The sequence below is a fragment of the Anopheles moucheti genome, chromosome 3, assembly GCF_943734755.1.
Source record: "Anopheles moucheti chromosome 3, idAnoMoucSN_F20_07, whole genome shotgun sequence".
Lineage (NCBI taxonomy): Eukaryota > Metazoa > Arthropoda > Insecta > Diptera > Culicidae > Anopheles > Anopheles moucheti.
In genome coordinates this window covers 35,446,582-35,473,401 of record NC_069141.1, presented here as the reverse complement: position 1 = coordinate 35,473,401, position 26,820 = coordinate 35,446,582, and the positions used below count along the sequence as shown (strand labels likewise).

The 26,820-nt window shown below is 43.0% G+C and overlaps 1 protein-coding gene across 1 annotated transcript; it reads right to left on the bottom strand.

The window, feature by feature from the left end:
* Positions 1 to 400: 400 nt before the first annotated feature.
* On the bottom strand, positions 401 to 2,321 carry LOC128304731 (glucose dehydrogenase [FAD, quinone]-like). The gene is made up of 2 exons (XM_053041947.1): positions 1,493 to 2,321; positions 401 to 1,422 (listed from the first exon to the last, which is right to left on the bottom strand). Exons 1-2 carry the CDS (start codon positions 2,319 to 2,321, stop codon positions 401 to 403), a joined length of 1,851 nt encoding a protein of 616 aa, XP_052897907.1.
* Positions 2,322 to 26,820: the final 24,499 nt, after the last annotated feature.

Here is a 26,820-nt window from a genome sequence, read left to right as displayed (position 1 = left end):
TCCGCAGGGGCATGCAAGCGTGCAGGAAGCATCATGGCGGTATGGTGCACCGTTTGTTCTAATGGTGTGAACATAGGCAATTTAGAATTCACATTCACATCGGTCGATTTTTGTTTTGTGTCGTTTTTCGTGTTATTTTATCGCCCGCTTTAGCTCACGGCAAACGGACACACACAGAGGCGAATGGAAGTACCATTTATGGGAATTGTCACTGAGGGAACCCCCTTTTTATCGCGTGAATAATGTGAAGAGAGAGAACAAACAAAAAAAAACTCCCACCAAAACCATTTTACTGCCCAATTTGATTTATTGATTCGTAACCAATCATTTGCGATCATGTTGTGCATGATTTGTCTGTTTTCGCTTGTTGCTTATTTCTAGTTTCACCCTTCTACCGCTGCTACTGATTATCTTGCTTAATCATATCGGCTGCCTTTTCGCCAATCAGATAACTCATCGCGCACGTATGGGCCGATGGGGGTTCTGGTATGATGCCCGCGTCTACTACCCGCAGCCGTCCAATTCCACGAACACGCAACCGAGGATCAACAACGGCGTCCGGATCGCCTACCGGTCCCATCCGGCTGGTGGCCACTTGGTGCTGAAATGTGGTCGTTAAGATGCGCACATGGCAGCGCCAGTAGTCGTCCGTGTTGAAGGTAAGATGCTGACAGCCTGGAACAGGTCGATCGTACAGCTCAATTCCCAAACGCTGCATCGGTTCCGACTGTGCGATCCTCAACACTTCCTTGATCGAGTACACCAACGCCTCCACGTCACGTTCGTCCTCAAAGTACTGGTACTGGAACAGGGGATGGTGGAAGGGATTGCGGGACTTCAGCTCCACCCTACCGACCGTGTGTGGCTTCAGCAGCATCGGCAAAAACATAAAGTTACGCACCCCAATCAGTGGATCGTAGTACTCGCGCACAAGCGCGTCAGGCAATCGGTACGCAATACGTGTCGCGATCGACGAATCAAAGCTCATCGAGACGAACGATTGCATCACCTCTACGTCGGGCATTTCCGGGTCAGGATCGGCAGCGTAGGGAGATTTCACGTACAGCAAACTTTCGATAGAGTTCGACGTCAGTGGACCTTCTCCATTTCGGAAGCGAAGTATCTCATCCACCGTTAGGACCTGTTCCAGGCTGAGCAGATTCTGCTCATTGCGAGATCCGTTGCGCATTATGAAGACTGGTCCAAACACACCGCCATGTTCGTAGACTCGGCGTCCTACGGGGAGATCCTGCACGACGCGAATACCATGCCGCCTCAATTCGGCCGCTGGACCTATGCCTGAGTTCATCAGAAGTTTCGGAGTTTCAAACGCTCCAGCTGAGAGGATCACCTCCTTTCTAGCGCGTACGGTGTTCCATCGCTTGTTCTTGGTAAACCTGATTCCGGTAGCTTCCTTGTTGTCTGAAGATAGACAAGAAACAAAAGATCATCGCTAGCTCCATCGCAGAAGTAACTTCCCGCAGGGACTTACCTTCCTTGAAGAGAATTTCCGTCGCCCAAGATCGTGTAGATATGTGCAGATTCGGTCGATGTCGGACATCCTTCAGATAAGCCGTACCTGCCGTCACCCGGTGGCCCCGCTTTGAGTGTGCCTGCAGATACGACACACCGAGCGTATCTCCTGCGTTGTAGTCCAAATACGGATAGCCCGTTTCAGCTGCACCCGCGACGAACGCATCCGCGACCTCCGATCGGAACGGACAATCCTCCACGGACACACGGCCCGTCTTGCCGTGCGCACCGTTCTGATCGAAATCTTTAATATTGGCTCGTTCTATCTTCCTGTAGTACGGCAGCACCTCTTCCCAACTCCAGCCCTCCATGCCGGCACGTGCCCATTTATCGAAGTCACGTCGGTTTCCGCGCGTGTAAATAATGTTGTTAATGATGGACGATCCTCCAACACCTCGGCCATGCGTCCAGCTACACTTTTGGTCCGTCAATCCGAGACATCCGTACTTCTGGCGTTCCGTTTCATAGCCGAAGCTGTAGTCCGAACCCATCAGCATCGGACCAAGCATCGGTGGTTCGGCAAAGGCTGGCCGTTCACCGCGTCCCAGCTCCAAAATCAACACGGACACTGTCGGGTCTTCGGACAACCGGTTGGCCAGCACGCATCCAGCCGGTCCGGCACCAACAATCACGTAATCGTACACCTTCCGGAGCTGCGGGTTGCCGTAGTCGATGTCCTTCATTTCCGATATCATCTCGGTCAGGCTGTTTAGTACGCGATTGTCTAGCAAACCGTAGACAGCCCACGAACTGCAGCAAAACAGCACAATAATCCAACGCAACACCATCCTTTCACAAGCGTGTGCAAGAACTTTGTCCCCAGAACCACCGAACGCACAGTAAAACTTCACGATCTTCACAGCAGAATGTCTCACAACGATCTGATCACAGCGTGCGTAAACGTTATAAGTAGTCAACCACTGGGTAACGGTTCTATAGTTGAAACCGGTTACATGGCGGAGAACCAGAACCAGTTGAAAGCTGCTCAAGATTTATTCTTTCGTGCCCTATATTGCTAAATCTCCGGTGGATTTTTTTTCCTTCTCCCATTTGCACCTGTTGCCTGGTCCAGCGGGTTCGATCATTAACCCCGCCAGAGGTTCATCCACTTCGGGAGATAGCATATTAAGGCGACGGTGGTTTTGTTTTTGTCACGTTCCGTTACAAACTCATTCGCCTGTGTTTACCATACCATTTAACTGGTCCGGTTGTACGTTAATACTGCTTGAAAGAATATGGGTGAAAAAACAGAAACAACTTTTTTGTTTTGTTCGTATAGTTAATTGCGTTATGATGACCTTCAAATTTGCAGCTTTCAATGAGCAGCTTTTAAAATTTCACCAAAGCTTCGGGAGAGCAATGAGCAAACAGGGGTTTACATGTAACGTCTGATCGTAACGGATTACCGCTAAGGTGTCATTAGGTGTCGGTCATTAGTTCAGAATTTTTATTTGTTGCCGAAATTAAATTTTTTTAGTTTAATTTCAAAAGGTTAGTTTGTTATCTAAAGTATATGTTTATTGTTTACAATTTCTAGATGTGACGTCACAATGGTAATTTAGAGTAGTGGGTTCGATTAATAATCTTTCCGCAATGATACATGCTTTTCTATAGCGTAACCGGTGTTGAATTTTTAAACTGGTCGTTTAATGATGGGAGAAAAATTATTGCCAAAAAACTTACGTGTACCTTATCTACCTAAATTAAATTATCTACTAAATTATCTAGATTATTCAGCTAGTTGCTGTACAAGTGAATTTGCACTCATTTGGCATTTGTTGTAATATTTTCGCGCAATCAGATCGATATAATTTGTGACCATGGTGGAACATTTAAGATGATTTTTAGTAATTTGTTTTGACAAATTTGCAATTTCCTTAAGCTAGTTTTGGTGCAACTCTTCCATACAGAAGCAGCGTACATTAATAGAGGTCTGAAGCAAGCGTTTTAAAGATTCAATTTATTTTGCAGATTCAGTTTTGATTTTCTGTTTACTAGAGAGTAAAAACATTTCAATGTTTTTTTCAGTTTTACTTTCAGGATTTTCTAAATGTGTTTTAGATGTAATGAGTTGATCCAAGGTAATTCCTACGCATTTTAGATGTTTTTTCCATGGAATGTATGTTTTATTTATTTTTAAACCACATTGGGGAAGTTTTCGTTTAGTGGTGTATTTAGTAAAGATAATAGCTTCTGATGTTTATTGCAAATGGAAAGCGTGACAGTTCCTCACTATTCTTTCTTCCATTTTTGATTAAATATTTTCACCCAATAATGAAGTACAAGTGCTAATAGAACAATCGCTCAAACAATGAAATAGGTTAATTAAAAGCTCAACTTAAAAATATTCTTTTTTTGTCCAAAATTATTACAGGGCTCAAAACTAATCTAAAAGACCTCCAACCGTATTCCATACGATCCGAAATTGCAACCCATCACTAATTTGCCGACAACGAGCGCTTTATTATGTCATATTATCATTCTGTCACCGGTGCGTTACATTCTGTCGCTTCTTGCAGATTCGATCCACGGACCGCTTCCCTTTTTTTTGTTGTTATGCATCCTTCTGCCATTCTCTTCTGCTACCCAAACCCAAACCAAACTCGCCAGCAAGCAAGCATGCGGCTCGTCCACGTTCCGGTTCACAGGTTTATCATCCCTTTGACAAAGACACTACTGCGCGCGCGATGGAAATTGATACACTGCACACCCAGCCCAAAATGTCCCCGACATTACCCCGACCGTACCTTGCCTGATTCCTGCTTTTCCCCTCATTACCCCCCCTCTCTCTCATACTCGGTGCACGGTGATCACACTTAAGCTCTGTGCGCTCTACATTTATGAACTGTTTCGGGTTGCCGGGTTTTCATAAATCCCAGCCCCGCGGACACCGGTTTGTCGGTACCAGGCAGCGCGTATTTTTTGTCAACGTACACACATGCGTGCTGCTTCTTGTTTTGCTCGGTTGGCTGATTTGATTAAATGTTTACATTATCCTTTTAATTTCCTCACCACTCATTTTTCATACCGTTTTCCCTCGTTTTTTATTCTGCCAAACGGAATTGTGTGCGAGTGTGTGCGAGAGAAAATGTCACAATTTGCCTTCATTTTTTCCGGCTCTATTTTCCCAACAGATTATTTTCACACTACTCAAACAATAAATCTTCTTTCATCTGGGTGCCGTGCGTTTCCGCGTGCAGCACGCGCATCACGGACACGGACGTCCATCAAGCGTGAAAAGTATTTATCGGCAGTCTTTGGTGTGCAATTTTGAATCCCTACATAAATTTACAAATAATTACATTCCACACCACGCCACGCCACGTATGTATGGTAAAACCGAATACCGCAAGCTCCCGTACCTTTTCCGGGCAGGTGGTATCTCCCCCCCCCGAAACTGATTCAACTGGCTTGTCACATTTTTCCACCCCGAAACTCTCGGAAGCCCTTTAACGCTCTTGAGCGACTGTGTCCTTTCGTGGCCAATTCCCGGGTGAATTGTCATACGGTGCTGGTGCGATCGTCTCAATAACTTGTTTATAATTTCACACTTAATTCATCTGACAGATGTCATTGCTGGTAGCGTTAGTGCGCCATCGCGTTCATCTGCACCGAGCAGAAACGCACGTGGGACATCCATTTTTTGTTATTAACATCCTTTGAGTAGTTTGGAAAATGTTTGCTGAAATGTACGCGATACATCATATTATTTGTCAACCAGGGTAAGAAGTCACTCACCGGAACGTAATCGTCCTGTTCGGTGACCTGTTACCGAGGTTTAAAAGGGATAGGGACCCTGCTGTTGTCGCTGCTGCTATCCATATACCACGATGAGATGATGATGATTTTGCTGGTGATACAGGAAGGGGCTTGCTGCAGCGCTACAAAAAAAAAGGATGCTTACCGCTTTTGGCACGAGAAACCCATTTTGTAGCTCAAGATATGGTCCGTAATCGTTGTCAGTTCGTCCCTGATAGCCCCTGATGCTCTGAGTACGAGCGGCAACCATCGCCACACAGCATGACGAGAGTGTGCTGAACAATTGTCCCCGAACACCGGAGCAGCACCGCAGCCAATAGAAATGAAACACTGTGACAAAATAGAGTAAACATTAATAAAGAACGCCGGGATAAATCAGAAAAGATATATTTACTTTACTGTTTTCCCTGCACTGTTTTTTTTTTCTTTTGTGTATTTGCTTGCCTTACAGCGGAGACATTTGTCACAGCCGCGCGCGTGTGTGTGTGTGTGCGAGTGGAGTTTTTCTTTTTATATTCAATTTTCCTCTTTTTGCTTGGCCCATGTTTAGGGCTTTGATTTTGGATGCTGGTCCCTTGATGGAACCGGTACCGGTATTGCAAATATATTTTCAATTATCATTCCTGGCACTCGGGCACACCCGACTGGGTACCATCTGGAGTTATGTACCGGTACCGGAACGTATTCCAACTCTCTTGAGATTACCCGATCGATGACGGGTAGATAAAAAACAAAATTGGCAATACGTAGCGAAATCAAACAAGCGCTCTTTGGTCATCCGAAGGGTCAGTGAAGCGTTGGTATGCGTTTATTGATATAAATTTGTAATAAAATATGTATGTAACTAATGCATTTTAGGACCGGTAGTTGTGCAGATTTCAAAGAGAATTGCCATATGAGCTACCGTACGAACGTTGACCATCATGGGCCGACCTATGGCTACCCTTCACAGGACATGGAAGGACATTTATGTAACCGTGGGGTCCCCCTCTTGCACGTTATGCCAACCGTAAGACAATAGAACCGACTAACGGCCAGGGGTCAAGTGTACCGGGCAATGGCGATACGCTCCTGTTGGGATAATTACTGAATAAATCATGACGTAAAATTGATTGCCTTTCGGTTCGATACGTGAACGGTTCGATATGATGGTGGGTGGTACGTTTGTATGTGTGGGTGTGTGCATCAATCTGTAAGTGTGCAACTGTATCACACACAGGCACACAGACACACATGCACCGAAAAGGAAACGTATTCATTTGGGACCGATAGAGCGAGCTCGTGGAATGGTCCCTAATCTTTGTCTACATAATTGCACCGGATTTTTTTCCTATCGTTGCTATCAACGGTGACGTTATCTAATTTCCAATCAGAGCTGCATCAGTAAAGTGGTACAGATTTCGACAGTGGCTATGTTTGGTTCGCTGCATCATACTGTGTGTAAGAGGTAAGTAACACGTCACCTAACTATCGCAACAAGCTGTTTGAAAAGTATTTACAAAATGATTATTTTGTCATGTTGTATGTGATGTTTGTTATGAAATCTGTATTTTATATATTAAATATGTGCTATTTAAAATTAGATATTCGGGGCTGAACAACCGGGCCGGTGGCATGATGGTAGCGAAGCCGGTCTTCGCACGAACGGCCCGGACCAAAATACCATCTGGAACAATCCCCCGTAGCAAGGACTGACTATCCGGCTACGTGGTAAAATAAGTCGATACGGCCAGGCCGTTCTAACGAAACAAAAAATAAACAAAAAATAGCACTTTAATGCCTAAAGTTATGCAATACGCTTGACATTGGTAAATTTTTAGGCCACTTTAAGAGATTTTTTTGATAAAGAGTAACGAGAGTTTTCGGTAAAAAAAAGAAAACACTACTACATTATTATTATCGTTCCTAAAGGGTGTATAACTTCTAGTTTGTTTCTAGAACTATCTTTTTTAAAAATTTCTATAACGCGAACAAAAAAAACCTTTTTAAACGTTACATATTGATGGTCACTTTACAAACGATTTAATCGACCTGGGTTATTCTTTAATATGTATTAGAGTTCAAACTGCAGAATAAATACGTTACAATCATACATCCCAAAAAATAATGTGGCCGAACGAAATAACTGATGCAGTAGAGCTAGTATTAAATGCAAAATAAACGATTGTTTTATATCATATGTTTGATGTACTACTTTCGGAATAATAATGATGCGAATAATTCGAAACACTAAGTAGCATATTTCATTAGTGTTTCTAATTATACCTCCACTAGTGTAAAGTTTTTCCACATTTCATACGATCAAAAGCGTTTCTGCGATTGCTCGAATGACAAGAAAAACAAAAAGCTTTATAAAGCAACCGGCAAGCCGTCAGCTTTATCTCGCGCACGGCAATATTTCAACACCCTTTTGACCATTTCGGACCACTGTTTATTGATTTCAACACGATGCATCTGAACAGTTTGCCGAACATCAAGACACCGCTAAAGCATGTGATGAATTGGGTACCTAAAGAAAAACACACACAGGAACGCTTCATTGCTTCCCTTCATAAGAGGTTCGATGCTGCAGTGCTGGTAGTTCGTGCATAATTGAATACCAAAGTGGAAATCCTGCATTTCGGAGGATTTCGAGTATGTCAACACGTGGTCGTATGTTGTCACTGCTACGGGTTCCAGGGGCTTCCTCCAAGAAGAACCCGAATAGACAGCACGGCGACAACATCTCGCGACACGTCCTTGCTAACCTGCATGCAGCAAAACCATTTCCTGCTGGCTGGAATCTGGACTGTGGAGGGTATAAAAAAAAAACCTCCACCAACTTCAAACCACAAAACGGTTCTTTTCTCGCCGGTGTTTGCCGGACCGAAACGGGGCACAAATTTTGATTCACCATCAATTTTAAGTGGTAGAAAGAATTATTGATTCCTTCGGTATTTTGTTTTTTTTTGTTTGCTCTCTCTGTCCTCCCCCGGGCGGTAACCGAACGGAATTTGTCCGATGATCAAAGGGAACACTACGAAATCGAAATGTGTGCAAAAACCGAAATTCGCTCGGTCGCTCATTGAATTATCAATATCTACGAAATGGATCTCAGAGGGCTGTGGCGAAAGCTGGTGGCATCTTTCAAATATGTCCCGAGCAGGAGTACGCCGCATGCGAAGTCCTCCAAACAAGGGATCCCCGATCTCGTTGCCGATCATTTCGGGATATTTTTGACATTGAATTGGGAAGTCGATTGGGAAGGCGGAGGCGTGCAAAGGGATGGTGGGACGTGCTGGAGCACGCGGAGACGAGGGGTAAAATAATGCCACTCTGTCTGGCCGAATCGGATGGGTACGCCATTCAGATGCACCGTGGCAAAGACAGGAAGCAGAAACCCCTTCTTTGATGCACAGCAAACGGAACGTGTCTGCGTTCCGAACTCAGTGCAGTCGTCCCTTACCGCGATCCGCGTATGTGTTTGTCGGGCTGCCCTTTATTCTTTCAATATTTCCTCGAACTCGAACACCTGAGCATTTTTGAAATTATAAATTTATAAATACAGTGTGAATAAAAATCCCTGCCGGACCGTTTGCCCGTTTTGCCTCGACAACACCAACCACCCATGGTCGGTTTTATGGAAAACCGATCGGAACTGACATCGGGACCACGGTGTCCGCAATGTTCGCAGTACTGTGATACAAAAAAGGAATACCGCTCGTTTGCGAGCCATCAACCGGAATACACAGCAGCAACACTCTCGAGTGCGGTTTGTTAAGGAGAAGGTGTTCCGTAGTTTTTTGTTTTTCATTCTACACCGTCTCTTTCACTTTTCGCACCTTTTATTCCGCGGCGTATTTTCCGTTTTGTTTTTGTGTGCCGTTTCTGCACTCCAAACATCAAGATTCGTTTGAATGACAGAATCAGAAATGCTTGGTAAGGACACAAGAATCGTCCAGCAAACCGAGACGACATTCGTGTGTTAAAGGGCCTCGCACCCGGTATCGGAAGGTCGGTGTCGGTGACGAAAACTGCATCGTGATTTTCGGACAATGGTTGCAGCGGACGGTAACCAGGGGTGGATGAAAGAAATATGAGCAGCAATATAAATAAAATATTGCCCACCGATTATGGGGTTTCGAAGCAGCAACAACCCCGAATCGGTGGCAATTTGAAGAAGAAAAGAACCCCAAATGTGCACGCTTCGGTGGGGAACACTTGGGGACGGGGCCAATGCCTTTAAATTCACCTTATCTGGTGCGTTTGCGCTGAATGGTGTGATTTCATCTGAACCGTAACGGCTTCGTGCGCAACACTGTGTAATGTTCGTTATTTAATTTAATTTAATAATATTCATTGCGCTCCCTCCCCGATCGTAGTAGCCCGGCTGACACGCATTATTAACTGCCTGCAATCATAGAGGTGTGTTCGTTTCGATTCCATCGTACACCCATTAATAGATACCGCGCAATAGTAGGATTTGCTAGCTTTTCCGGGATTTTCCACGGTACCATCCCTACGGTTGCACCATCACACGTTCGCCAACATGCAAATTCAATTTTCCTCCCGATCGCACAACAACGTTCTACGCCCATCAGCCATTGCAGCCTTCACGTGCAAGGAATTTAAATGTTTCGCTACGCCGCTTTAGAAGCCTCGGCTTTCATCTTTGAGCAATAAAATAAATACTGCGAATTGAAAAGCCAAAAAAAAGAAAAAGGAAAACGCCACCGTACATTATTTGTCATCCGATGAACTCGGTGAATTGATACGGCTCAAAAGGAAAGGAAATAAAAAAAACAACAACGAGTCGTTGCATATTAATAAACGGTCAAAATCCACCGTGAAAATGACCGTAAAGAAGCGCGATTGGTCGTTGATTCAATTATTTAAATTTCATTAAAATAAGTACCGGATCGTGTCGATTAGTTTTATGATGATCGCTCGCACTGGCACTGTTTCCTTTGCACAGGGGGAAGATTTCGACTCGAATCTAAAATTCAACAAACGGAACCTCCGGAAAATATGACAAATTTGATTAAAACTCCCCATCAGAATAAACACGCTCGCTCGTGCGTTCGTGTGGCGGTGTGGAAGTAACACCACCCTTGTGATAGGGAAGTAAGGAAGTGTCTTTTTCGGAATTTGGGAAGAGCCTTTATGCAAAACTAGGGTGCCTGGGGTGTTGAGTGTGACCAACAATTGGCCAAATATTACCGGCAATTTATTATAAATTTAAAGACATCTGTATCCCGAAGGACCGTATGTTTCGTTTGAACAAATCGCTTCCTATTCTGTGGAGAAGGGATGCCTGGTAAATGTAAAGAAATTTGAGATGCACATCGGATTATATGCAATATGTTTAGCTTTAACGTTAATGGTTTAATTCTCAACATCGCCCAATGTCTTCATTACTAAATTTAAGCTTGAAATATATTTTCATAATAACTCATTTTTCATAATAACAAGAACAGTAAACAACTGTATTTACTATTTAAAGGATGATAATTAAATGAAACAAAAAGATTTTTTTTTATAGACATTTACTTAACTTCAAAAATAATAACTCATTTATAACATTCTTAGTGAGGAGTGGTACATATCAGGAGTAGACTCTTAAAAGATTCATGAATCCTTATAGGCTTTTTCAGGACTGAAGACCTCAACTTTTTTTGTTACAATCAAAACATTCCTGTTACCATCAAAAATTTATATTCTCATTTTAAAATATAAAAATAAAATCATCATTCTGAAAAGAATATTTATTAATCTATGAACCTTACAGGATTCACGAATCTATCATTGATAGATATTAATGATCTATGAGAATTCACTAGTCTTTGAGAATTAATACATCTTTGACTAATCGTGAGTCTAGAATGGAATACCTATTTGGATTCATTTATTCGGTTTAATGATTCACTGTGATTCATTAATCTGATTCAACTTTACTCAACGCTAAATATTCTTAACTCGACCGATCCTTTATGGCAACAATGTTGCATAAATATAATGAATTTGTATAAACTAGTTTTCAAACTTGCCCAAGCCAGATATTACTATTATTTTGATAATATTAGATATTTGTACATTCATGCTAAGATACAAAAAAAAACTAACAGCTTGTTACATTGCAAATTGCATTTAGGAAAAGAAATTCTACAAGTGATTGCAATTACTATTACTGAGCAAGATAGCTTACTACGATCGCTGTAAAATATTTGCAATGTGCAAAATACCGAATTTCCCTCCATATTGTGCCAATCCATATCCACGCAACTGACTGTAAGCTAAACAGGATAAAGCAATGTATTATCAGCAAAACAAAACATCCCCCGCAACGCATCACAATATATGTCCCGAAACCGTAGCATTATTATAAAATTTTGAACATGCACGTGCTACATCTCAAGTTTCCGTGACGTAAATCTTAAGCCGCGATAAAAATCGTAACACCGTTTTCCTTTTCTGCCGTTTCGGGGGGGGGGAGTTTCTGCGTTTGGCGTTGTCCCGTTGGCCAACCGAACGTTCCTTATCCACCGTTAAGACAAATCCTTTTTGGCCCGGCCCCTGGTTTTGCTAGCTCTCGCTCGTTCGATTCCACTCCCTTCCTACGCCAGGGCACAATATGGCTGAATATGGTGGAAAACTCCATCCCGGGCGTTGTAACAGCATCAAACCGCTCGGTGGAAAGCGCAGAAAGCCTTTTTATCAAAAACAATAAATTTTCAAATAAATAAAACCAAGATCCCGGGTTCGTTCGTTCGTTCACTCCTGTTCACTTGTCCGACCAGTTCCCCTTTTTGGTGGGCACCACCAAGTTTGGCGCAAAAGGACACCCTAGATGGTGAAAGGAAAGAAAAAAAAACTAAAACACCAACCCGAAGGCAGCCAATCCGATAAACAAAAATTGCCATAAAAATCTCATCTGTATGGATAAAATGTAATATCTCCAGCCAAAACCAGCATTACACCTTCAACCGCCCGCCCTCGAACAGTGCCACAGCCACCCGGAACATGGTGAGTGGGGGGCCACACTCCGCCTTGCAAAATGGACGCCGGTGACAAAAGATGAGGAAAAACAATAAAATGTACGCGAAGGGCAAACGCGACCAGAGTGAAGCTTGCTTCAAAAGTTATTGTCCTGTTTTTTTTGCATTGGACCATTGTGGGTGGGTTGGAAAAGGTGGGCCATAGAAGAGCAAAACGGTTGAAAGCGGGGGAAAAAGAATACGTAGAAAAAGGGATTTTCCGTTCACTTCCGATGAGCTTACTTTTACTTCCCGTTTTCCTTTTATTTAGGTACTGTGTGTCTGTGTGTTCAACCTTTGTGTATAACGATATGGAGTCGGTTAGTGATTCTTTGGGTTATTGGGGAGGCTCTTACTTCCTTCTTTTTTGTTCCATGTGTTCCTTTTCCTCCCTTATTGTATTTCCTTTTTTCGGGGAGAGGTTTATGTAGGGGGTGTATGTGTGGTGTGTGTGTGTTTTTTTCCCTGTCCACCCAAACCACTCCGGGCAGGATCAATATTTTCCATCCTTGCCACACAGGGCGAGAAAAAAAAAGGATCAAACAAGCTGGAAAAGGTGGTTGGGTAACATAAATATGGCGGAAGAAGCGATGGCCATTGTTTGGGTTTCATTTTTTTCTTTATCGCAAAGCACCACCACCACGGTAAAACGGGGGCGGATGGGAAAGTTACCCACTCGAGTATAGTACGTAGCGAACGAAAAAATGGGGCCCTCGCACAGAAATGTATAACTCAGCTGAAAGGCGAATGGTACAAAATTAGAATCAGAAAAAAGTATATTTTATCTTCCCTCCCAAGTATCCTTTTTTTTTTTTTTTGGTGGTCCTTTGCGCCCACCACGTTTGTGTTTCGTCCATTTTGTACTAGCCTTGCCAAGGGCGAGGGTGACCCCTATCGGCGGTGAATAGGCGCTGCTGATGACGGGAACGGGGGGCCTAAATTTCTCATAAAATAAGTTCACGATAACCTTTCTGCCCGATCGGTTGCATCGCTTTCTTGCGTCATCGAGTAAGCCAGGGCCGTTAGCGAGCGATCCTTTTCTTCTTCTGATGTATCTCGGCTTGCTTTGATGCACAGTGGGCTTTCCTTCCTTTCCAGCAATTGTTCGAAACGGCATACAACAGCTCACCCGCAATATTTTTCTTTATATCTTTTTTCTCCCTTTTTTGATACCTTTTTTTTCTCGCTAAACTTTGTTTGGCCACAGAGGGGAAAAAATCGGATCCACTCAAACCCAACTTTGTTTCCCGTTTTCCCGGTTAGCACTCGTTCAAATAAAATTGAGATGTATTTTTTACACCATAAAAAAATAAAAGACAAATGCTTTATTTTATTATACATTTATGTAAATTTTCGAGATTATACCTTTCGACTCCGCTCAAAAATAGCTCAAGGGGACCCGAAATTTTACCACCCACTCACGGTCTCTCCCTTCCCCTTGCACCGGGGATCGTCACGGAAAAAGGGTATCAATAATGCTCCCGGAACTGGGTAGCAAAAAATGGCAATCGTATATTTCGTTCATTGTTTGCCTAGTGTCCGGAAGATACACCTCCCCCTTTTTATTGTCGTGCATTTTTTTTTTGTTCATGTCCGTTTGTTGAATTTCTAAAGCCAAACGAGGGACCAGTTTTCACGATGCAGCGGAATGATGGCAAAGAAAAATCGCTTTGAATAATCGGTTTATCTAAGTATCTTCGTACAATGGTTTCATTTTTCTTGTACACCTAGGGTGAGTTTCCCGAAAGGTAACAAACCAACATGCCACCGGTGATGTTGCTTGAAGATAAAATAATTGTTTAAGTCAAATTCGTTACTGAAACATTAATATTTCAGTTCTATATAATAAATAGTAATAGTATACTGCTACTACTACGATATTCTCATTTTTATTCTCAAAATGCTGCATTGAATTTCTTGATTTTTCGTTGTTGCACAATAAATTGTACACAGCAAAAACATAAATATTCAATCGCAAGCACAACCGCGCCTTCCCCTTCAATTTGAGCGCTAGCTTCATTCATTCATTCACCAAGCGTCTCCATAAATCGTTCTCGTTTGCCGTACCGATGTTAAGTAAAATTCTAATGAAAGTACACGCACAAAACGGAACAAAAATTGAACATCGGCCAAAAGTCATCCTACTCCTCAGCATCGCAAAACCGAAACAAGACGCCACGAAAAACAAACCAAATCCTCTTGTACAACATGGCCAATCACGAAGGAAACCCGGTCTGCTTACCTCGGGATGGCCGCCGGGGCGGATTTTTTTCCCTTTTCGCCACAAACATGCTATGATTTATGTTGCCTAATGGGAAATTAGCATCAGCAGGAAACTTTTTCTTTACTGCCACTTTCCTCTGGCTCTGTTTCCTTCTTAGACAAGGTTCGCCGCTTAGTAGCCGTGATACTCTCAGCGCCCGCCAATAGACGTCGCTCCGTTGCGATATCGTTTTCAATCAGGAATGAAAGATTTTTACTAAATGGAGGGCAACCTACGTTACGGGTGGTAACGTTGAGCGGTATGTTATTCATTTCCATTTTCCAACCGGGATTGCTTTCCGTCTTGAACGGATGCTTCTTGGGAGGCTGGGTGGCAAAACAAAAATACCTTGAAGGAAAGATGAAACAAATAAAGAAGAACACTCAACGAACCGTTTTGCCAACAACATCAAAGGCAGGATAGGCCTCCATAGCTGGAAAAGCTATGCACACACACACACAAAATGTTGGCCGTCGAACCAACCAATGGAGGTTTAAAAAAGTGTCTGAAACAACAGCACGCTTCAACGCAAACCAGTAATTTTGTTTTATTATAAATTTGTTTGCCTAAGGATAATAAGAACCGAAACACTGATTAGCTCACAGCTGTGGGGAAAATACGCACCCAGTGAGTTAATTAATGCACACAACTTTGTGGATAGAAATTGTGGTCTCAAAGTGAAGTGATGATATGAAATGTTGAAATATCCCAAAATACGGTCCTCATTTTGCTCCTATCAAACACGGATATCGCTTCCTTCGTTGCATGCTCACTTTACAATCATTCTCAACGATTATAATCCCCTGGCATCGTAGGTGGCTGCGATTTTGTGCCGAGATTTATCACACTTCCATCCCTGCAGTGTGCCACAACACTTCCTACGGTGAGGATAATTGCATCCGGTAGGGCTTAGACTCCCTATTTTCCCTACCAAGCTTCACCCGCAGTGCATTTATTTTTTCACCCTTATTTTAATATTCAAAACCTCCCAAGAACGTAGATGGACTAAATATGTTCGTCGCACTAACAGCAGCAGCTAACCCTGTCAACCCCGAGCACACTAAACAGCTTTTCCTGTCAAAATCAAATCTAAATGTTCGCACCATCCAACCCAGCCCTAAGACGCGGGCCGAAAAAAGATGACAATTTTCCATTAATAACTTCGAAGAGATTATTTTAATCTCCCTCCTTTCCCGCGACACTACTACGGCGCGCAGATAATAATATTCAACAGCCAGAATGTACAAACAAACACACGCACACAATCGGTCTATTGACTGTGAAATTGTACACTTGTTCTCGTTTTTATCCCTTTTGCTTTTGCACCCTCCGTGGTGTGGAGGATCGGCACCGAAAACCTCGGGCGGACATTTTATGCCATGGCAGTAAGGGAGTCGTACCACGCGTGGAAATGGGTTTTTCTTACACGTTTTCCCCTTGCTGAGCTACTTCCGTCTACTCATGGCAGGTTTCGTTACGGGTCGGGTGTTGCTGGGACAAAAAAGGCGAAAATTATCACAGTCCTGTGCCATATTCTTAGCGTTCGTTTGCTCCTTTTTTGCTGCCCTAAAATACTACCACACACACACACACACACCCACAGGGGAAGCAACTGGACGGATTACTCACCAGAACAAGTGCCCGCACTTTCGTTGTCCTGCACTAAGCGTAGGCATCTCCCTGTTTTGACCGTTCCACCAGATGAGACGTGGTCGATAAAGCAGAAAATTATGTTTCGGACAAAGACGGCACAGATCGTTCAGATTGCCTTTCCGGTGGGTGGCCGGGGGGAAAAGCGAAGGTGCGATGCGGACGATTGGGATGAATGGAACTTAATCTTCATAATTGTACTTCCGACAATGCAGTCTGCATGGGGTGCCTTTTGCCGAAAATGTTCAATAAACCATATTCTTCTATGCTTCAGGGGGTGCTCTATCACAAAATCCTGTTAATTAAACAATATTTTAGTTTAGAATATTCTTTTAAAAACATTTTAAATTCAGCGTAGCAGTTTAAGTTTAATATAATTGTACTTTATTAGAATAAAACTACTTATTTCCACACAGCAAAAATTAAAACTCCCTAGAAGTTCGGACAGCAATCAGCATTCTATCGAAGCTCGAACCACGGGAACCACGGGAACTGTAGCAATAGTAACGAGTAAATGCGTCCAGATGGCAAAGTGGTTTAGAGTTAATCTTTTGTTCGTTCGGTAACCCCGTACCCGGAGTCATTTCCGCGGTCGGTTCCGGGTGCCGCTTTAATGACGGTTCCACACGACAGACACCCGACGGCAAGACAGCCAGGCCCATCCAACCGAGCACCGAGCGGCAGGAAAATTACCCTCTCGCAAAATGCCCTTCTGCACCGTTACAGCAAATGTCCCGGGGTCAGGGTTCAGTCCCGGGAAACACTATCTATTGGGCCGTTTTAGGTGGGATGGACAGTTACCATTATATTTTTTTGTTATTTCTTCTATGTGCGAGTAGGTCCGTATCATGGACTATCGTCTTCGCCCTCTTCATCAACACGGTCAATATATTAATTGGACAAAAAGCCAAAAGCGAGAACAATTTTATTGATGTTTGCATATGTTGTCCCTGGATCTGGTTTTTGGCCATTGAATGATTAGTTTGGTGAATTATTAGTATGGCTTTTTTTGGGTATGTTTGTGCCGTATTGATTTCATCGCCGAACCGATTGGGACATATGTGCATGAAAATGATAATACCGTGAGTCAAAGGTTAAACGATTGGGAAGCATTGCAGATTTCAGTGAAATATGGCATGGCAGTATCACAATGTCCCATAACAGATTGAATCGTAGTGAAGAATTTCAAGGAAACTGGAAGCATTACGGATGGTGGAAGTTATAATACTGTTAAATTATGCTTTAAATGTTGCTTTAAATTATGTAAACATCGTTTTTAATTCAATATATTTCCAAATATATTCATAAAAATAACTGTAATTAATTGTCGACTGGGATTTTAATGAAGTTAGCTATTTTGAGCGATGCTCGTTGAAGGACCTATCATTCTGAATAGAATCTTTTTTTATGAAAAGCATATCTGCAACATAATAATAAAACAATGCTCTTAATGGTTCCTTCAAACATGCCATTGACTTATGCTAAAACATTTTTATTTCTAAAAATAATTTGGTGATTAGATAGGCACTTTAGTATCGCTTTGATATAGATCTAGATTGATTACAGAGTGAGCTTTTTTTGTGCATTTTTTTATAAATATAGTCCACTTCCAACGACTTTTGTTAAAACCGGATACCAATCTGACAGCAAACCTCGTATCTAGAGAACCCCGTTTGCATTTCATTACAATCCAGCGCAATGTTTGAAGAGCTGACAAAACACTAGTTGCGGTCATCCAACGAGAAAACCCACCGTACTTCAACCGCAGAAAAAGAGGCTTCCCCAGGCACGGTCGCTCTCACTCAACCTATCCACCTGCACAATCAACAGGACTGTTGACCAAAGAAATTACAGCTCTCCGGTCAACGATAAACATCGTTTTCTTCTCCAGTACCGATACGTGTCCTTGCTGTCACGCAGCACGAAGCGAAAGAGACCCGTGTCGTAAGGAAGAGCAAGTTTCTTCGAATTTCAACCACAACCTTTAGTAGTCCTGCCAACACACATAAGGTCCTCTTACCCAACAAGGAGTACTACCAACACACACCGAGACATACCAACACAGGAAAAGTGCAAGACGACGATCCGGGATAGTTTATTTTCTCCGTTGTTGCTTTAAAGACTCCATACTTATAAGATTGTTGTAAGGGTTGCCGCCTTTCGAGTCCCCGGAGTTCTTTCTTCCATTTGGTCCCAGAAGAGCATCTCCATCATCTTTAGCTCTCGCTAGACCTCCTCCCAACACAAGCGAAATGCGCTGTAAAATTGCATTTTTATGTACCAATTCGTTCGTTTTGTGTCTTGCGATTTTATTATATACCTTGCACCATACTTTCACCTGACGGGGGTTTGTAACGCTGAGAAAACATCCGATGCGCATCGCTCGACCGTCCCCAAACGGTTGCCATGGTTTCCGTCGACGCTGACCAAAGGGAAAGTTCAATAAGAAAGCACAAGCTTCTTTTTTGTGATACAGTGAAACGGTAAACGCTTTTCCGTTGCTTCGCCACTCGAAACAAGGAGGAGTTGAAATGCTGCGATGAACTAGCGCTGGTCATCGGAATCCAACCACATCTTGATCGTGATGCTCCTTGCTCTTGTGTCTTGTGTGCGGTGTGGAGCATTATTCCTTTAAGATTAGTGCACTATCTGACTGTAGTGGTGAGGGTAGCAGTAGCAGTAGTAGTAGCCGAACACCGAAAATTCCTCCATCTCATTCCCACCACGATGGTTTGCTGTCTTTTTTCCCGCACCAAGATCGATGGTTATGATAAACCAGCATAAAGACAGACGGCGCGCTAAGAATAGTGTGCAAGAAATTTCAACCTGTTAAGAAATGAAGCTCGTCCCCCCCTACCACCATGACTTGATTAGTTTGTAGTAGTGAAAACATAAAAGCAGGACACGACTTTCATCGCTAATGCGAAGAAACCTTACAGGTCTGCGTTGTCTTTTCCTTCATTTTTGCATTCCCTCTTCATCTTATCGGGAAATGTTGTCCGTGTGGGTGCGTTTGAACGTATATACGCTTTCCACACCCGCTCGTAGTAATAAGCTAGTTTGTTGCCACGATTTTCCACCCTCCATAAGTACGAATCTTTTTCTTCTGCGCCCTCTCCCGGGGGTAGGAATTGGCTTCTACGCGAATAGCTTCCTTTTTTGCCGGATACATAACCGCGGAAAAGCAAGCATTTTCATTTCCTCACTGGTTCTCGCCAAACACTCCACCTTGGTCCCTTTTCACCAAAGGTTGTGGTGGAAAAAATGGAACAGCATGCCATGACGCTACTACTTTCGTAGGGTGTAAAACAGGGTTGGCGCGAGAGAGAGAGAGATAGAGCGAGCGAAAGCGAGATAGAACGTAAGATGACCGACGCAAGATAGTGTGCGCATACACGCATGCGGTCAAAATATTTCATAACTTGTGTTCCCATATCTTTTGCGAAGGATATCATTGGCCCTGTCCGAAGACGACCGCTTTCCCTCACGGCAACGGCGCATACCACTAGTGAAAGCTAGAGAGAAGGAGATAGAGAAAGAGAGCGAGAAAGATAAGCGAGAGTGAGAAGTAAGGTGCTATACACAAGAGATTTTCTCAGTTTTTGGGAAAAACGGAAAAAGGTGGATGGGTTTCCGATGGGTAAAAGATAATAAGCCCGTCGTCGCAATGTGTCTTCTCACTCACACTGCCACAACTATACCGCAGAACCTCAACAGGACACACATTCATTTTCCACCGATCGGGAAATGGTGTTCCCCTGCTGTGAAGTGTGCCCGAGAAAAAAGACAAGGAAAATAACGCAGGTTGATGATGCCACCCACGGACGGGTGGAAGCATTTCCACATTCGCTGGCCGTTTCGCACACCCACGCCGGACGGATGGACGTGGCTGGCAAGTGGCTTATGCCGTATTTATGAGCCCGTTATTTTTTGCTCTTATTTTTCTTGTACATCCTGCCTGCGATTCGTCCAATCATCGAGGGAATGGTTCGCACCCATCTTTCGCGGAAGAGGAATTTGCGCAATATTACCGATGCTACCTACGACGGCTGCTCGTTTCCGGTTCGAAGGAGGCGCATAATGGCTCTAGATGATGGTAGTGGAAAAGATGCTTTTCTTTCCACCAGCCATAAGGAATCTCGATGAATCGATCTGTCATACAGATTTAAACAGTATTTCATACTATATTTTTGTGAAGCATTAATCATCGATGTGTTCTTCTTATGCGCATATTGTTTTAGAAATTGCATACCTTAGAGAAAAGTTCACCACCCCTAAGACAAAACCCCCAGAAAGTATGCAATTCGGATATCAAAAATGTTAGGACAGTTTTGTCATACAATTTGCATACTTCTAGGAGAATTTATGTCATTGTTGGCAATAATTACACTCAAGTATGCAATTTTCATGACAAAATCTACATTTTAAAAGCCTTTTTTGAAGACTGTTTGGTTAATTGTTCTTTTCCAACGTAAAATAGTGTCCCGCGATGAAACTACATATTAGACATGTTCCATTTAACATTTATGTCTACCATATCCTAATAAAGCAGTGCGTTCCTTGAAATCGAAGTTTAATGTACCCAACTGGCGACCCTAAAGAAATGGACAAATTTAACATTTAAAATAAAACTCACATAGCCAAGCAATAACAATCGTGCGTTGAAAATGTTTCCTCACACTGTTCCCCCCCCCCCCCCCCCCCCACACACAAAAAAACACCCGAAAAAATGCGAGCAAGAACCCAATCTACCAAACGAGGCATGCTATAACAACATCCTGCTCTCGACTCATAAACCTTTGCGAAAACGAACCCTAACAAGAGTTCTCTTACCCTTGGTGTGCCAACCCGACTGTCCGGTGCTTCAAAACCTCCGCCTCCCTCCACAGTTCCGCCAGCAGCATAAAACCTGGCGCAGAGCAAAAATAGAGAAAAAGTGTCAGAACTAACGAGAGCCGGGTCCGGCCAAAGTCCCACCACTCCCTCCCCCTTTCCACCCCCTGCTTTCCTTCCGCTGGGTTGCGGATGTTGATGAGTTTTGCGTCGGACACATCCAAAATTACGACCAGAAATAACAATCGAGCCTGCCCGATTCCGTCCCGGTCATTCCGCCCCAAAAGCTGGACAGTACGACCATTCCAACCGAGGATGATATTTTGCAGCAACCTTCGGAAAATTCTACCCTCCCGAACTCGAGGCGAATGAGCCATACACACACACCATCGAGTGAAATGAGAAAAATGTGAGTAATGTATTTTCATATATTTTCCTCAGCGCTTTCCATTCCCCCGTTTTGAGCGAAAAACACATCGGGACATGGGGAGAATTTTCCTATGGAGGAGCAAACCTCATAACCTCATCCCATCATCTCCAAATGGCTTCCTATTTCAGGGCACCACAGCGACGGTGCTGCTGATGGTGGTGGCCGGGCACAACTGTTCTGTTGGGCTATTGTTTTTCCAAGGACTTAGCATTGGAATGGCTTTTCCTTCCTTCGTTTTCGCCTTTCCTGATTTCCGCTCTCGCTCTGAGGGGTTCGCTCCTTTCTACCGTTGTCCATCGGCTGGCGGATATATTATCTGCCACATTTGGGTGGCAAATGGGAGGGTTTCTTTTTTTCTCCTTCTTCCTTTCCGCCCATCCCATTCCATCTTCCGCCGCCGCGTTAGACGAAAGTTTTATCTCTTGTTCCCCCGTTCCGTTGGTGGCCACGCATTGCAAAAGCAGTGTGGTGTTATATAATATTGAATTGTGTTATGTTGTGGAGCCAATGTTTTCGTTCCATTTTGTCCACTTTCGGCAACCCCTGGAAGGGCCGAGAAGAGGGGAAAGGGATGGTGGCGGGAGTTGGGTCCAGTCATTCGCTAAGCTTCATTCGTAATGTCCATTTCTGCTGTTGCTCCGACGCTGCCTCACAGATACATACGCGTACGTACGTATTCCATTATTTAATTATGGGAGAAATGCGTCGTCGTACCGTTTCTTGGTGCGTTATATACATACAAGGGGGAGGTTGATAATTTTATAAGGTGTCCCCATCGATGTCCGTGCGTTTCAATACAATGTTTTGCTACGGTTAAAGGGTACCAGCGTGTATTCTAGAAGTTTATTGATTGAACAAATTAAAGCACGAAATAAATAGTCGGTCTTTTGTAGTGCACGTGTATGTAATAAACATTTGCTCGGGTAATTTTTCATTCTATTTTTAATTATTTAAACATATTTTGCTTGCCTTACTCACTCACACCCACACACTCATCCACCTGTGCTTTATATTCCTAATGTCCCTCTTTCTTTCCACCTGCCACCTAATACTGAGCGGCACAAAATGACAAATCGTTTCAACTTTTCATTAAAAGTCAAATCATACCGTATCGAAGGATACGGAACACCAGTAGCAAACCCGCACACCAGTTCCTTTGCTTAGATCCTCGGCTTCTAAGAGGGCGTTGGCGTTACGAATAAATTACATAATAAACGATGATTCGACATGACTGGCACGTTCGAGAGCAGCATCGAAGCACTGTAGTATGGGCAGTAATTATTTTTCCGTCCCTCATCTAAAACAAAAACCCTAGAGCAAGGGAAGGCTGTTGCAAGGGGTGCCAATTTTACAGTTGTAACATCATCAGAATTAGAAAATGAGGATGCTGAGGGTTTTTTTTTACTACGGTTGGAAACCCCCGGAAATCCTGCGTGACCGGAAAGATAACGTTTGAGATGATGATGATGATGATGATGCGGCCTTTATCTAAATTAAGCGTGCCACATTTGCCTTTTGCACGTTTCTCTCTTTTTTTTTGGTTAGGTGTGTGGTCTAAATCTCACATACACACACGCACACATTGATACTAATGGAACATAACAGCAATTCTTTCCTTTGGATCATGTAAACCAAGTGCGCAAAATTGCTCATTTTAACTGCCATTCAAAACGAGTGGCCTACAGGGTTGAATTGAGGATTAATGCGACGAAGATAAAGCACCTGCTTGGCGGAGGCTAGGATCGCTAGCTGGGTAGCAGATTATCAGTTGACGGTAAAGATCTTGTGGTAGTTGAGGAGTTCTGTTACCTGTGTACGCTTGTATCTTCGGACTACAATCTAAGCAACATTGTTATGGAGAAACGCGCCTACTATGATCTTCACCTTAAAATCCAGGAATGTTAGTCAAAACACAAAATGCAACACAATCGTCTATGAATAGGGGTCTTAAAACATGCGAATTTTCATGCCCAATTTCTAGCTCTAGTTGTTGTGGACTTGTTTGGAGGGTATTTATGCACCAACCAATTTTTTTTATTCGTATGTGTGAAAAGACACTGGAGGAGCCGCTACAATGACGAGCTCTATGAGCTGTACGGCGAACTCATTGTCGTACAGTGGATTAGACTCGCCAGATTACGGTGAGCTCAGTGGAGGATCAATCCCCTTGGAGGCCCAGGGCGGAATTTTTAAAGGGGGCCTATAATTTTGCTACGGCATTATCGGTGTTAGGGAGGTTTACTTCAAACATGATTTAACAACACCAGCAGAGTCTCGGAAAGAAAGCTCCCTTGCGTACATCTCAGAGTTCTGTTGCGTAGCCCTGTAAACGGGCCTAGTATGCTACTCTGTATATAAAAGTTTGTATGCGCTAAGGAGAACCATAACGCCACTACTTGGATCACAATTTCTACGATTTACGTACATTTACGATTCCAGATTAGTCCAGCGCCTTCTACGATTTTTCTCACAACGTACAGTTTTCAATCGGTTTCTTAGAAACCTGTTTTGCTCATGTTTATGTTTTAGGCGATGAACAACACAATTGATTTCAGATTTCCGATACCAGGAAAGCATGTTTTTCAAGAGGTGACACCTGCAGTGTGGAATAAATTTGCCCATCGCTATAGCATTGCATACTATCAAACCCGTGAGAGCGATCGCTAGTGTAAGGAAAATGGTTGAAACGGAAAGCATCCTTCATCTCGCTCAAACTTCCCGTCGACCGGTACGAAATTCCATACAAACCAGCTAATTTCAGATTGCCGATACCAGGAAAGCATCCACGGAAGAGGTAGCACCTTGTACAGCAATTTTGGTCGAAAACCGCCGAAAGGTATGCAATGTTTAAACACTAACTTTCCCGTTGGTCGAGAAAAATTTCTTCGAAAGCTACCAGTTTCCGAATGTATAGTACCAGGAGAGCATGCACGGAAGAGGTAGCTCCTGGTATTGCGCCGTAAGGTATGCAATGTTTATACACTAACTTTGCAACCAACTTGCAATGCAATGCGCCGTAAGGTATGCAATGTTTATACACTAACTTTGCAACCAACTTGCAGCAAGATGGCGCGCAAGATGGCGTCCAAGTTCGTACTTGCATGCAACAAACTTGCATGCAATCTTGCATGCAAGTTCTGGCATGCAATTTCTTGCATGCAAACTTGCATACAAGATTGCATGCAAGTTTGCATACAAGTTTGCATGCAAGTTTGTATGCAAGTTCTTGCATGCAAGTTTGTATGCAAGTTCTTGAATACAATCTTGCATGCAATCTTGCATGCAAGTTCTGGCATGCAAACTTGCATGCAAACTTGCATGCAAACTTGCATGCAAACTTGCATGCAATCTTGTATGCAAGTTTGCATGCAAGAAATTGCATGCCAGAACTTGCATGCAAGATTGCATGCAAGTTTGCATGCAAGTTTGTTGCATGCAAGTACGAAGTTGGGCGCCATCTTGCGCGCCATCTTGCTGCAAGTTGGTTGCAAGTTGGTAGCAAAGTTAGTGTATAAACATTGCATACCTTACGGCGCAGTACCAGGAGCTACCTCTTCCGTGGATGCTCTCCTGGTACTATACATTCGGAAACTGGTAGTTTTCGAAGAAATTTTTCACGGCCAACGGGAAAGTTAGTGTTTAAAAATTGCATACCTTTCGGCGGTTTTCGACCAAAATTGCTGTACTAGGTGCTACCTCTTCCGTGGATGCTCTCCTGGTACTACACATTTGGAAATCCTGGTGCAATTTCGTTTTTACTTTAAAGTCACAAAGTCGATATTCTTCTCTGCATTTGATTTATCACATAGAAGCAAATGTTTTATATAACCAAGAAAGATATTTTTGATCAATTTTTTACCTTTTAAATTATTTTTTTTGCTATAAATTAACTCTGCTGTAAAATTTTCAAAAAACATACAATCGGCACAAATTTTTTGAGGCCCCCAACACGGCGACCGCCTACTCCGCCTACCGTTTGATCCTCCGCTGGGTGAGCTAGTCATATCATGAGAACGACACCGGACGACTCTGTCCATAAAGTTCTTTTAGGTCAATCATATGGACAGAGGAGGCGTGGTAGGCCCAAATTGAGATAAAGTGAGGACGTTGCTGCATTCTTCAGGCGTTGCAGATGATGGAACTCGGTCAACACAACGAAGCGGTTGTAGCGTCAGATAAGAAAATATTTGTAAGCAGAGCGTGTGGAAAGCAGAATTAACCAGCTATCTCTGATGTGTTTAGAGGAGCAGATATCTCAACGGTGGCGAAGCCCGTAAGAATACGATTACACGCTAGTGGACCGCTTAGGTACGTGGCACAGCGAAAGGCTCAGCGAATCTAGTGGCTAGTGGAATCTAGAACTTGTGCAGTGAAACCTGTCGGAGATGCAGCGAATCAGAAGTAGAATTATCATTTATCCTGGAAGTTTATCGGGAAGGCCAAAACCTTAGTGGTAGCGAAGCATATTTTACAACTCATAGGAGCGATATCAGCTACTGTTCTATTCATTAATAGAAAAAAAATAATGAACAAATTCATCTTTGTCTCCTTCTTCTTCCGAAAAATCTCTTGACATTGACGAGGTCACTCTGTAAAATATTTAGTGCTTTCGGATGCAGAGTATAATAACTTCTTCCCTCAACAAACAACAAACACAAAAAATTATTACTTTATCATTTTTCATCCACAGTGGTTTGGTTTATTAATTGGAAATAATACAAAAAAAACAGCGCCTTAAAAGTAATAGAGTATAAATACCTACGAATAATATTCCCAGTAGCTAGTGTATATAACATAAATTATCACAAAAATGTTGTTTCATTTCGAAATTGCGATCGTTACTGCCGGGGCGCCACTAGCCCACACTGACAATCGAGCGTCACAAAGAGCAATAAGCAACAAACCTAAAATGATCGGCCAGGTTCCATTCTCACTTCCCATCTCTTTTTTCCCTTGTTGCTCCTCTTTCTATGAAGTCAGAAATTGTTCAAATTATACTGCGAAATTTTCGATTATTGGGAATTATGGGGAAGAAACAAACATAAACTATCTGCACAAATTCCTGTAATGTTCGTGTTGATGCATTGATGCTCTTGTTTTGTTGTTTTGCTTCCTCTTCTTAATATAAAACATTGTTGTTTTGTTTCTGTTTTTATGTTCTGTTTTGTCACATACTTGTTTTGTTTGTGTTGTAGCAAGTGAGAGGAGTGTCTTTTTTCATTGTTCATTTACTTTTTCATTTTGCAATGTGTTGTTCGGTAAGTGTGTTTACTCATTTTATGATTAACACAGTTTCAAAGGAGGCTTCCTTTCCTCCTTGTTTACCTCCGGCACGAAGC